Below are 12751 nucleotides of genomic sequence, written 5' to 3'. Positions count from 1 at the left end.
CTAACAAATAGGTAGAAGATTCTATTATATTCGCTTCGCAATTCGGGTAATATATGTCTCTATGAAATCACAACGTTTGATGTGATCCCCCTTAAATGGTTCATTGTAGTGCATACAATATAATCTAGAACAGACCTTTTAGACAGTCATTTTACAGAAATTTATGCATCTACTAACAAATTAGTTTTATTTATAATCAAAATCAAGTTTTTACTGAATTATACATATTTATGAACTAAGTTTATTAACTAAATATTAAACAGTAAATCACTTGACACAACCAGTGAGGCAGATATTCTTGAATGGCTTAGGATTCCTGGCTTGCCCTATGACCAAAAGCTTCAGTTTGTGTGTCCCGGTTGCATTGGAGCACGGCATAATTTTATTGTGAAGCGGTCCTCGGGCACTTTCCTCCCTGGTACATTACTTTCTTCGGGATGAACGTCCGTTTTACGAAGGAGAAGTTTCCAAAATAAACCCATCCGTCTGCGTTGTATACTTGTAGGTACACGGCGGACTACTGAATTTGACAATCGAATACTGGCGAATTATAGAGCTTGATTTTGTGCTTTCAACTAGTGAAAATAACAGCAGATTATAGTAGTTGTCGGATAATCGAGCGGCGTATTACTGAGAGTGTATATTTTTTTCTTCCTGTAGGTATCTTTTGTTTATCTAATCCGGTTATATTGAAGCCAATTAATCGTGGCAACTAGCTGTCATAAATGAGTGATTGATAATTATATTATATGTTATAATATTATATTATATCTCTATATCTAATATATAAAAATTAATATTTGTGTGTTTGTTTGTTCGTATTGAATGCGCAGCCACACCGTTCATCCGATTGCAATAAAACTTTGTAAACTTATTGCTTGCACTTGCGGGAAGAGTATAGGCTATACTAATATATAAAAATGAATGTCTGTCTGTCTGTGTGTCTGTCCCGTATGCGTTCCTATACCATTCATCCGATTGCGATGAAATTTTGGTAAGTGGTTATATGCACACCCATGAAGGTTTCTGAATTAAAAAAATCATCATCATCTTCGTCTTCTTCATTCAATTTTCTTTTATTCGTATGGTTCCTATACCATTCATCCGATTGCAATAAAATTTTGGTAAATGGTTGTATGCACACCCATTAAGGTTTCTGAATTAGAAAAATTATCATCTTCTTCTTCTTCTTCATTCTATCTTCTTTTATTCGTATGGTTCCTATACCATTCATCCGATTGCGATGAAACCTTCGTCAGTTGTTGTGTTAACACCCGCAAAGGTTTCTGAAATAGTACAACCATCTTCTTCTTCTTCTTTTTCTTCATTCTATCTTCTTTTATTCGTATGGTCCCTATACCATTCATCCGATTGCAATGAAACTTCGTCAGTTGTTGTGGTAACACCCGCAATGGTTTTTGAATTAGTACAACCATCTTCTTCTTCTTCTTCTATTCGTATGCGTTCTAATTCCATTCATCCGATTGCAATAAAATTTTCGTCAGTAATTGTGCAAACACCCGCGAGGTTTCTGAATTTTACAACCATCTTCTTCTTCTTCTTCATTCTATCTTCTTTTATTCGTATGGTCCTTATACCATTCATCCAATTGCAATGAAATTTTCGTCAGTAATTGTGCCAACACCCGCGAAGGTTTCTGAATTAGTACAACCATCTTCTTCTTCTATTATATCTTCTTCTATTCGTATGCGTTCCTATACCATTCATCCGATTGCAATGAAATTTTGATCAAGTGTTGTGCTCACGCCGCAAAGGTTTCTGAATTGATACAACTATTTTCTTTTTCTTCTATTCTATCTTCTTCTATTTGTATGCGTTCTTATACCATTCATCCGATTGCGATGAAATCTTGAACAATTGTTGTGAGCACGCCCGCGAAAGGTTCTGAATTAGTACAACCATCTTCTTCTTCTTCTATTCGTATGCGTTCCTATACCATTCATCCGATTGCAATGAAAATTTGATCAAGTGTTGTGTTTACGCCCGCAATCTGAATTGATACAACCATTTTCTTTTTCTTCTATTCTATCTTCTTCTATTCGTATGCGTTCTTATACCATTCATCCAACTGCGATGAAATTTTGACCAGTTGTTGTGCGCAAGCCCGCAAAGGTTTCTGAATTCGTACAACCATCTTCTTCTTCTATTCTATCTTCTTCTATTCGTATGCGTTCCTATACCATTCATCCGATTGCAATGAAATTTTGATCAAGTGTTGTGCTCACGCCGCAAAGGTTTCTGAATTGATACAACTATTTTCTTTTTCTTCTATTCTATCTTCTTCTATTTGTATGCGTTCTTATACCATTCATCCGATTGCGATGAAATCTTGAACAATTGTTGTGAGCACGCCCGCGAAAGGTTCTGAATTAGTACAACCATCTTCTTCTTCTTCTATTCGTATGCGTTCCTATACCATTCATCCGATTGCAATGAAAATTTGATCAAGTGTTGTGTTTACGCCCGCAATCTGAATTGATACAACCATTTTCTTTTTCTTCTATTCTATCTTCTTCTATTCGTATGCGTTCTTATACCATTCATCCAACTGCGATGAAATTTTGACCAGTTGTTGTGCGCAAGCCGGCAAAGGTTTCTGAATTAGTACAACCATCTTCTTCTTCTATTCTATCTTCTTCTATTCGTATGCGTTCCTATACCATTCATCCGATTGCAATGAAATTTTGATCAAGTGTTGTGCTCACGCCGCAAAGGTTTCTGAATTGATACAACTATTTTCTTTTTCTTCTATTCTATCTTCTTCTATTTGTATGCGTTCTTATACCATTCATCCGATTGCGATGAAATCTTGAAAAATTGTTGTGAGCACGCCCGCGAAAGGTTCTGAATTAGTACAACCATCTTCTTCTTCTTCTATTCGTATGCGTTCCTATACCATTCATCCGATTGCAATGAAAATTTGATCAAGTGTTGTGTTTACGCCCGCAATCTAAATTGATACAACCATTTTCTTTTTCTTCTATTCTATCTTCTTCTATTCTATGCGTACTTATACCATTCATCCAACTGCGATGAAATTTTGACCAGTTGTTGTGCGCAAGCCCGCGAAGGTTTCTGAATTAGTACAACCATCTTCTTCTTCTTCTATTCGTATGCGTTCCTATACCATTCATCCGATTGCAATGAAACTTTGGTGAGTTGTCGTGCGCACGCCTGCAAAGGTTTCTGAATTAGTACAACCATCATCTTCTTCTTCTATTCGAATGCGTACTTACACCATTCATCCGATTGCAATGAAACTTTGGTGAGTTGTCGTGCGCATGCCCACGAAGATTTCTGAATTAGAAAATCATCTTCTACTTCTATTCGTATGCGTTCCTATACCATTCATCCGATTGCAATGACATTTCTATCAAGTGTTGTGCCCTTGGCCGCAAAAGTTTCTGAATTAGTACGATCATCTTTTTCTTCTTCTATTTGTATGCGTTCTTATGCCATTCATCCGATTGTGATGAAATTTTGACCAGTTGTTGTGCGCACGCCCGCAAAGGTTTTTGAATTAGTACAACCATCTTCTTCTTCTTCTATTCGTATGTGTTCCTATTCCATTAATTCGACTGCAATGAAACTTTGGTGAGTTGTCATGTGCATGCCCACGAAGATTTCTGAATTAGAAAATCATCTTCTTCTACTATTCGTATGCGTTCCTATACCAATCATCCGATTGCGATGAAACTTTTGTCAGTTGGTGTGCGCACACCTGCAAAGGTTTCTAAATTATTATTATATAAAATACAAAGTTTGTTGTTTGTTTGTTCCATCCAATTTTGATTTTTTTTTTACTACATATTAATAACATTAATAACGTTTTAATATTTTGGATTCGATTTTAATTTAGTGTTCTTATGTTTGACCTTTACTCCTATTAGAATTATTTTCATATTGCCATATTGTATTACACAGATATTTTAATATTAAAAAAATAATTACCTCTTATTATTTTTCAAATATCTAAGATAAATATAACCACGAAGCGACCCTGTGCGAAGCCGGGTACTTCAGCTAGTAATATATCAAAATCTCGTGTCACCGTGTTTATGGTCGCACTCCTCCGAACCGGCTCGACCGATTTTTATGAATTTTTTTATGTATATTTGTTAGGTATGAGAATAGGTCGTAAAGTATATTTCATACCGCTAGGTGATTAGGGTGTCCCTATCCAGAATTTTTTTTCTATTTTTTTGACAATTTTTTCAATTTTTAATAGATTTGGGCACACCATGTTTTTCACACGGACAATTATTATACGTGGCATGTTCTCGCGTGGGCAAACCATCGAGCTTATTTGTGTTGTCTAAAAACGGACTGACAAAAAATATCGTACACTCAATTGCTCTTCGAAATTAATATTGATTTTCTTTATTTCATTTTCCTACTTTAGGATAAAAAATTTATTTCTTTTTTTCACTTTACATTTGACTTTTAAGAGATCAAACAATGAATATGTCCGTTACTTTAATGAAATACATTGAATTGAGAAAATGAATGGTTGGTGTTTTATTGTTTTAATCGGTGGTCATCGTCTACAGCGCTCCATTTCTCTTTCTGCCATAGATCCCATCCCCACACACTTACAATACATTCATTATTTTTTATTTAACAACCAAAATATTCACTAGAAATAATATATATGGCAGAACAACGTTTGCCGAGTCAGCTAGTATATAATATAATATAATATGATATATTATATATTATAATATTATTATTACCCATATCAAAAGGAAGCAATATTAGGTAGAAACTATACCTATTATAGATGGAGAAAGATTGAAGCATCATGTTTACCTATCAGTCATGGTGTCGAAATCGGAGAAGGTATCTCCCTGATTCCTTTCGGACATGAGGAAGTCGAGATGCGCACCGGGCAAGCCCAGTTCTAGGTAAGTCTTCACCAGACGCAGGTCAGCCGAGTTGCCGTCCAAACCGTGGACGCATATTATCAAATGGAGACCTGTACACCACAAATCAAAGATTGCAATTCAAGCTAGATACGAATGTAAAATACCAATTATGAGAGCTTAATATAACATAATATTATAGTGGAAGCAAATGTAGAAGAATACATGAGCACTCCTAGAATAAATTATGTGTGACATTTTGGTAAATTTGATGAAAATATTATTTAGAACATCCAACCTATCCAAACATCTATTATAACAGTTTTATTAAATATTCAGTCAATTTGATTGCAAGAAAGAAAAATAGTCTATTTGCTAAATCTACAAAGAGGCTTGAGAAAAGTTTGATACCTTCGGGGTTGAACATTCTGTATTCATCGCTGATATGAAAGTAAGGCAGTGAGGCATCACAAGGTGGGAAGTCAGAATAGAGTGAGCCGGGATACTTGACGCTGCGCCGGAACTCTGAACGGCACTTCACAAACAGTTGCTCTGATTCCGCCAGACCCACTACCGACGCCAGGCTATTGTCACGATCTAAATACATGTCATTTATGTTAGTTTAGATAGGTGGATTATAAGATTATTGTATATGGAATTTTTGAAGTTATACTTCTTTTGGCCGGTTTGGGAAAACAGATCAGAGTGTATTTTTGGCATGTGATGCCGATGTAACGCCTTTGGCGTGTGTCGGAAGTTGCGCGCGCCGATGCAACACAATTTATTATTATGATTATTCATTAAGATTTGAGGCTATATTTATGTAAGTATTATTTATGAGTAAAAATATATATCAATAAATAAATAAATTTTGTGAATGTTGAATTGGTAAATGATTCAAACACTGGTATGTTGTAAATTTACAATATTTAGACACTTCATACACAAAAATACATATTTTTACAGTTTAGGATAATATTTGTCGCATATCCCATGTCAATTTATTTATTAGCGGTTTATAATAATTGAAGACGATAATAATTATTTCATCACAAAAGCCAATATCACGTTTCAGTTAACAGGGGAGGGCAAACTGCGGCCCGCCGGGTATTTTTTTGCGGCCCGCCATCATTAATTGTACTTCTGATTACGAATACCTTTTTTATATTTTTTAAAAAAGTATTGACAATAGATTAAAATTTGAAGAATTTGTTGTTTCGTTAATGTATTATCTCAGTACGTCTTCCTTGCGTCTCGTCTCACACTATGTAACCACTATTTTCTATGTTGAACATCGTGACACATTTAAATACTTTTAACTCTGCGTTGCAAGGAAAAAAAATATATGCCCACGATATGGTGAAGAGTTTGAATGAATTTCAATTAAAACTCAAGTTGTTCCTTCGACAAATATCGAATAAGAACGTGGACCACTTTCCAACTTTGAAGTTGCTGAATATACCAGAATATAAATTTGAAGAATATGGTAAAATTATTAAAGCTCTGAATGACGATTTTTTACAAAGATTTGGTGACTTCCGAAAAATTGAGACAAGTTTAGCAACAGTACGCGATCCATTTTCAATAGATATTGATAGTGTACTGATAGAGCTACAACTTGAGATTATTGGTCTGCAGTGTGACACTGATTTAAGAGAATTGCATCGTCGTGAAGATATATCCAAATTTTACAATGCCCTTAATTCAGACAAATTCGAACAACTTAAAGATTATGCAAGAAAAATGTTCGTTGTTTTTGGATCAACAATGATCAAAATGTGAACAAACATTTTCGATCATGAACCTCAATAAAAATTCTTTACGATCAAATATCTCCGATGCCCATTTACAAGCAGTTTTGAAAATATCAACCACAAAATTAACACCTGAATTTGAAAAAATGTACAACACTTTCATTCTTCTTATTATTATTTTTATAATGTTTATTTTTCGTGATAATAAATAGTGTATATCTAAAAATGGTATTTTACTTGCGGCCCGCCGCTCATTTTGAATTCTTGAATTTGGCCCTCCATCCAAAAAGTTTGCCCGCCCCTGAGTTAAGCCATTAAATAATAGGGCTATGTTTTTCTTTTGATTTGTAATAAATTATTATTGTTAAGGAAAATAGTTGTACAGTCATCTGTTTAAGCAAAAATGGTCGAAATAGCGCTTTGCTAAATTTTTCAAACACAGGTTTTGAGATTTTTTTCTTCCAAAGTAGGTACATTCTGCAATAATATTATTTATTCGCATACAAAATATTATTGCTGACGATACCTATATTGATAAAATACCCTTGAGACCGAAATGAATATAATCGTAATAACACACCAATAAAATTTGATTTTTTATTAATTCATCATGGGCACTTCTGAATCGATTATAACCATTGTATGGCAAAGATGAGTTTTTTTGTTTTGATACGCCAAAGAAGTATAACTTCTAACGCGTGTACATAAATACACACACAGATTTTTATTTTTTTGGAGAATTCATCAGAGTGACAAGGAAATTGATGATAATCATGAACGTGGAAGCGACTGACCTTCATCCTCCTCCTGATTGTGATTGGCAAGCTCTCCTGTGCTCTGTGACTTGGTCATGCCGCTGGATGTAATGGATCCCGCTCTTCTTTGACGTCTTTCTAAGGCGCCCTCGTACACGTGGTAAAGCGGGTTGTCTAGCTGGAGAGGAGTCATTGAGGGCGGGTCCTAGAAACATGAGCATACAGTCATCATTCTTATGATACATTGGAAGGTTTTATAAATTGACTGTTTTGACTAATATGCTATACTGACCTTGAAAGCATCGGGTGGAGGTGGCACGTCTCTGAACTGCTGCGGTGGAGGCAATCTCAGATCTTCATAGGGAGAATCTGTGATAAGATGGGAGAGATCCACCTCTGATTTGCTGTTCCTCCCCTTCTGGCCCGATCCCTCGTTCATCATTTGGTTTCTCCGCGAGAGTTTCGTCTCCTTGCAGATCCTGTCCATCGTCAGACTTCTTATCTCTGCCGCCAATAATTTATCCGTGTATTCGATTCTCTCCTTCAAGGTGTTCTTGTCGCCAGAATTGGCTTGTTGCTGTTGTAGAAGTTGGGCTTTACTAGGAGGTGCGGCGACTTTTAGGGGAAGTTCTTTCCTGATATAAGGATGAAGTGCCTGAACCGCGTTCTCGGGTAAGGTTTTGACTATGGGCACGTCTTTGACGACTCCGTTAATAAAGCAGGCCCCCTTTTTTCCGTTGACGGAGTCGACGGCGTTGAAGGAGTCGTGCCGGGGGCCGAGGCGAGGTTTTCTCACCGCCGCGCTCTGGTACTGCCCATTCATCATCATCATCATGGAAGATCTGTCCGGCGGAACGATTTCAGTGCGCTCCGGCCGCATCGTTCCGTTAACCGAGTTCCCGTTGCTGACTGAGCTACCGTTCAGCGCGGACGGATCGTCGCAACACGAACACATGTCGTAGGCGGGTACGGGTCGACTGTCGCAACAGCACTCCATGCTGTCCTTGAGATTGCTCTTGGCCACCTTGATGGCCAGCTTCAGAAGTCTTTCTCGCAGCTGTTCTCCGTTCAGGACGGTTCTTTTGACTTCTCCGACGGCGTCGCCTTGATCGGCCTGCTGCTGTCGACGATTCGGGTTGGATTGCAGGGTGTTGGTGTGCAGATTGTCGGTGTCGGGTCGGGCGGGAGGTCGAGAGGAACCTTCGTAAGACTTCCGGTACTTGGGAATTTCGGGACTGGAAGGGACGGAACTGCGGCCGCTCGACACCCACCCGCTCTGCTCGCTGAGGCTGGAGGCTGATCCACCATTCGCCGTTTTCCTGTCGAGTTTCAGATCTTCCTCGTTTTTGAACGTGTCGGGAGGTAAAATTTTAAAGTTTTCATCGTCGATGTCGAGAGGAGGCGAGTCGAAAGCGGGAGGGGGGGCCAGATTGGGCAGGGACTCGGAAAAGAGGTTACCGTTCACGTTCCCCTCGTCGAGCATGGAGGCAGCGCTGCGGCAGTGGCGAAGGCCCTCCTGACCGCGGTCGAGGCGATGAGGAACGCTGGCGGACGACTCGAGCCGCTTGGTCGCTCTGGGCGCACTCTCGTCGCTGGAGCTGGTGCCCGCTTCCGACATTTGCTGGCTCATTCTTTCGGAGGGTTTACGCCTGCCGCCGACGATCGACCTCTTCTCCGAACGGGGAGTGGAGGACCGGTCGGTCTTGCTATCTCTCGACCTCCCTGAGTGATGGCTACTCAGGGAATCTTTACTGGCCGTGACGCGGGACAGTTCTTTTGCGCTGTGATGCAGTTTAGTCTGCTCTTTCGTCTTGCTCTTTTTGTGTCTAGGTTGAGCGGCAGGCTGTGCGGAGGTCGGCGATTTCACTCCGACGTAATTATTGGTCATCGGCAGGACCGGAGATTTCTCCATAAAATTCATGACAATACCCGAATCTGAATTCTGTGTGCCATATTTCGATCCGTTTTGGCAAAGCGCCGTGCAATCGTTATAACTATGATTATAAGGTATGGACGTTTGCGAGAGAATGCCGCCCTCGTTGATGCTTCCTTCCGTGTATCCTTTCTGGTGGAAGGCGTGCGTGGAGTTGGAGCGATGAATATTCTTGCCAGGGTTGGCGCGGGCGGCAGGTTCTGACGATCCGGGTTGACTGGCTTTATTACTGACGGGCGGGTATGAGTTTCTGGGTGGCAGAACAGGCCTCGGAAGCGTCACATTGTAGCCACGCTGGAACTCCAGTGGATTGCAGACAAAACTGTCCGGCGGCCTGTTGGGGTTTCCCTGGTCATTGTAAACGAAATAAAATGGATAGGTCAGGTTGTTGAGTATTCCGGTACTGATTATTTCGGCGGGCTTATATTCGGAGCCCTTCAGTCGGTCCACACTCACCCCCCGCCCGTTGAGATCTGCCCCACATGGGTTCTTGTATTTTTCTCTAAACTCATTGATATTACGCCGGTATTCTTCGCCTTTTGTACCATAAGTGGTTGCGACATTCTGACTACCCGATCTCTGTTGCAGCTGGGAACCTTTGAAGCCGGAGGCTTGTTCGGAATACCTTTGAGCCTGCGCGGACGATCCCGGCATATTTCTCGGGAGCGTTTGAGGTTTCTGCGGCACGTAAGAAATGGGACACTGATTGGGGCCCATCGTTCTCGAGAGCGACCTCTGCTGATGGCCTCCCTGTAGAGCGAGGGCGTTGGATTGCGGCGAGACCTTTAGCTGATCTAAAGATTTGCTATGCCTCGCGGGTAACGTGCTGACTCCACTGACACTGTTTCTTCCGGAAGTCGAAAGATTTGCACTCGTCTGCTTGAAGACCTGCCGCTTCCTCACTCCGAAATTTTCATCGTCACCGATATCCAAAAGGGTGGAGGCGGAATATCTCGAAAGAGCTATGCCATCCTTGATGCTATTGGAGGAGAAGGATTCGGCTCTTTTGGGAGCCATTTGGATCTCGCTGATTTGATTATTGTGGACGATGAAACGGCTGTTACCGGTCACCTGGACGTTCTCTACTTTCTGTTTCTTGAGCGTGGACTCTTTCACGGTCTGCTTCACGAGGGCGGAGCGTTTAGGTGAGCCGTTGACGGTTTTCTGCGGTGCCAGGGTGAGAGTTGCTTGCAGAATGTTGGGGAGCTGCGCTGTAAGTTGCGGGTCCATGGCATCCATGATCTCTTTGGGCAAGGTGAGTGAAATTTTTGAAGTTTCCGAAGAAGGTCTTCTTGAATCTAGTAAGGAGACCACTCCACATGAGCAGTCATCCGTGGCAGATTCAGTGCAAAGGAGCGGCTCTGTAAATGCCAATACAATTTGTTAACACGTAAGATGTGGTAAATGCTAATAACCGATTTAATAGGGTAGGGTTCCCGACAAACATACCTATGTATTTTTATTTTTAAGGGACTTAATTTTATATGAAGCATAGAGGGGTGGTTGAATACTCCCCTTATATGTTCCAAATAACAGAAATATGGTGATTTAAAAGATTTTGAAGAAAACCTTTTTATATATAGAGATGGGGAGCTTAAACATAAATGAAAGTGAGACCACAGGGATCACCAAATTTATAAAACATCGTATTTGTTTCTTTTTTCATATAAAAATAGCACTTTCACTCAAAGTGAAATTGCTTTCGATGATTTTTATAGGGAGACCCCAGAAGTTTCCAACCGAAAGAAGATTCAAAGTCTTTGGGTGGTTTATATTTTCAATAAAAAATGTGATAAAACGTAGATGAACTTAAGGCTATACTTCAGCTGAGGCATGGTCTAAAACAATCGTGACTACGCGACGCGCAGATTGTGCAAACGACGCGTGACGAACAAAACATAATTTGTCATAAAAATTCGACATGCGTCCATTTAATGTTATGTTTATGATTATTTAAGTAATAATAATAATATATTCATTGACATGTTTTGTTTTTCGAGTAAATACGTAACGCTTTTTAGTTATCTTTACACGATTTAAGAATTAATTTCTCCGACGCCATCACAAAACAAATTGACGTGCTCATAGGTCGACCATCGTTCTCCGAATGGCAATGCGGGCGAAATTACGTCCCACCTATTGCTGAAAATTATTTGCCGTTTCACTGAAGTATGCTCTTAAATTAATGTTCGGGCAGGTTCAGACAGTAGTAAATCCGTACGAATGTTCGAGATCAGGTGGCTCCTGATGATTTTCTCTAGAATCTCCTTATGACAAAACATAACGAATTTTTAAATGAACAGAAATTAACAAGATTTGTTGACCAGTTTGGGTCAAATTATTCCAATCATAATAATACATCAGTTTACAATCCTTACCAATGCATTGTCACGATGGTAATATATACCTACTGTAAATATAAATAATCGTAAGTGCCCATTTAATTATGTCTTAACCTGATCCGTGCCACGGACGAATTAACTCCCCAAAGCATGTATGTCGCGTCAGGCCACGGACGAATATATTCGCGGGTTCTTGTAAACGTCATAACTTCTGAATAAACATTATGTGTATATTTTCTAAACAATATTTATCATTCTAGTGTGAAAATATTCACGATGAACTTGATAAACATGTTGTTTTGGTAAGTTTTCACAAATATTTATCATTCCGTTCCTATTTCATATTTTTTAAAGGATTTATTTTATTCCGAAAATAGCTGGCCTACAAGTGTCCACCTAGTAAAAATTGACTGGCAGTGATAAGGTTAAATTTGACAAACTTACCGCTTCCGGATTTAGCAGTGCCAGGAGTCAGAACACCGGATCTTCTTCGCGCGAATTCCTCAGTGTCTTGATACCTAATAAAAAGAACAACATTTACTTTGATGCGAGTAAATACGATTATGGACCATTGAATATAAGGTCAATTTTGCATGGACGACAGGGTCTAGGGCTAGTACGAGGACGGTGATAATAAACGATTTATGCACGGACGAAATCTCTCCAAGCGTATTTATTTTGGCGTTTAACTTCCCCTTGCCCGGTATAACATAACAATCGTTTGGTTTGGCTATATTTTTATAAACAAAACGTTCTGACGATATACGTTACGAGGACTGTTCCACTCAGTGGTGCAAATGACGGGAAAATAATAATAAAAAATTTATAGGGCCTTGTTTAGATCAATATTTAAATCTCAATCACAATGATGCAACCGATACTATAATAAGGCCAATTATCTTTATTTAAAAAAAATGCGGCGTCTTACTGCGGGCGTGAAGATCTCTTCTCAGATCACATATTTTTTGCTGTCCGTATGATTAGCATTGTTTTCTTTGCTGTTTACACAACGTAATTCGTAATTTCCATGTGCTTTTCTCTTCCTAGCACTTTGCATTAAAATAAACTCATTAAACTCAGTCAG

General features: G+C 39.3%; 1 protein-coding gene across 1 annotated transcript in view; it reads right to left on the bottom strand.

Moving 5' to 3' along the window:
• Positions 1–12751, bottom strand: part of LOC147063583 (protein FAM135B) — a 59124-nt gene that overhangs the window by 3780 nt on the left and 42593 nt on the right. The window contains exons 9-13 of the mRNA XM_085959537.1: positions 12112–12185; positions 7685–10686; positions 7432–7597; positions 5295–5480; positions 4831–4996 (exon numbers count right to left, since the gene is read on the bottom strand). Coding sequence (XP_085815663.1) covers positions 4831–4996; positions 5295–5480; positions 7432–7597; positions 7685–10686; positions 12112–12185 — 3594 coding nt within the window. The remainder of the gene's footprint in view (positions 1–4830; positions 4997–5294; positions 5481–7431; positions 7598–7684; positions 10687–12111; positions 12186–12751) is intronic.

The sequence above is a fragment of the Rhyacophila brunnea genome, unplaced genomic scaffold (genome assembly GCF_057557595.1).
Source record: "Rhyacophila brunnea isolate RB1 unplaced genomic scaffold, BYU_Rbru_1.0 scaffold_9, whole genome shotgun sequence".
In the NCBI taxonomy this organism is placed as follows: Eukaryota; Metazoa; Arthropoda; class Insecta; order Trichoptera; family Rhyacophilidae; genus Rhyacophila; species Rhyacophila brunnea.
The sequence above is the reverse complement of the archived record's forward strand: the minus strand, read 5'-3'. Positions and strand labels throughout refer to the sequence as shown.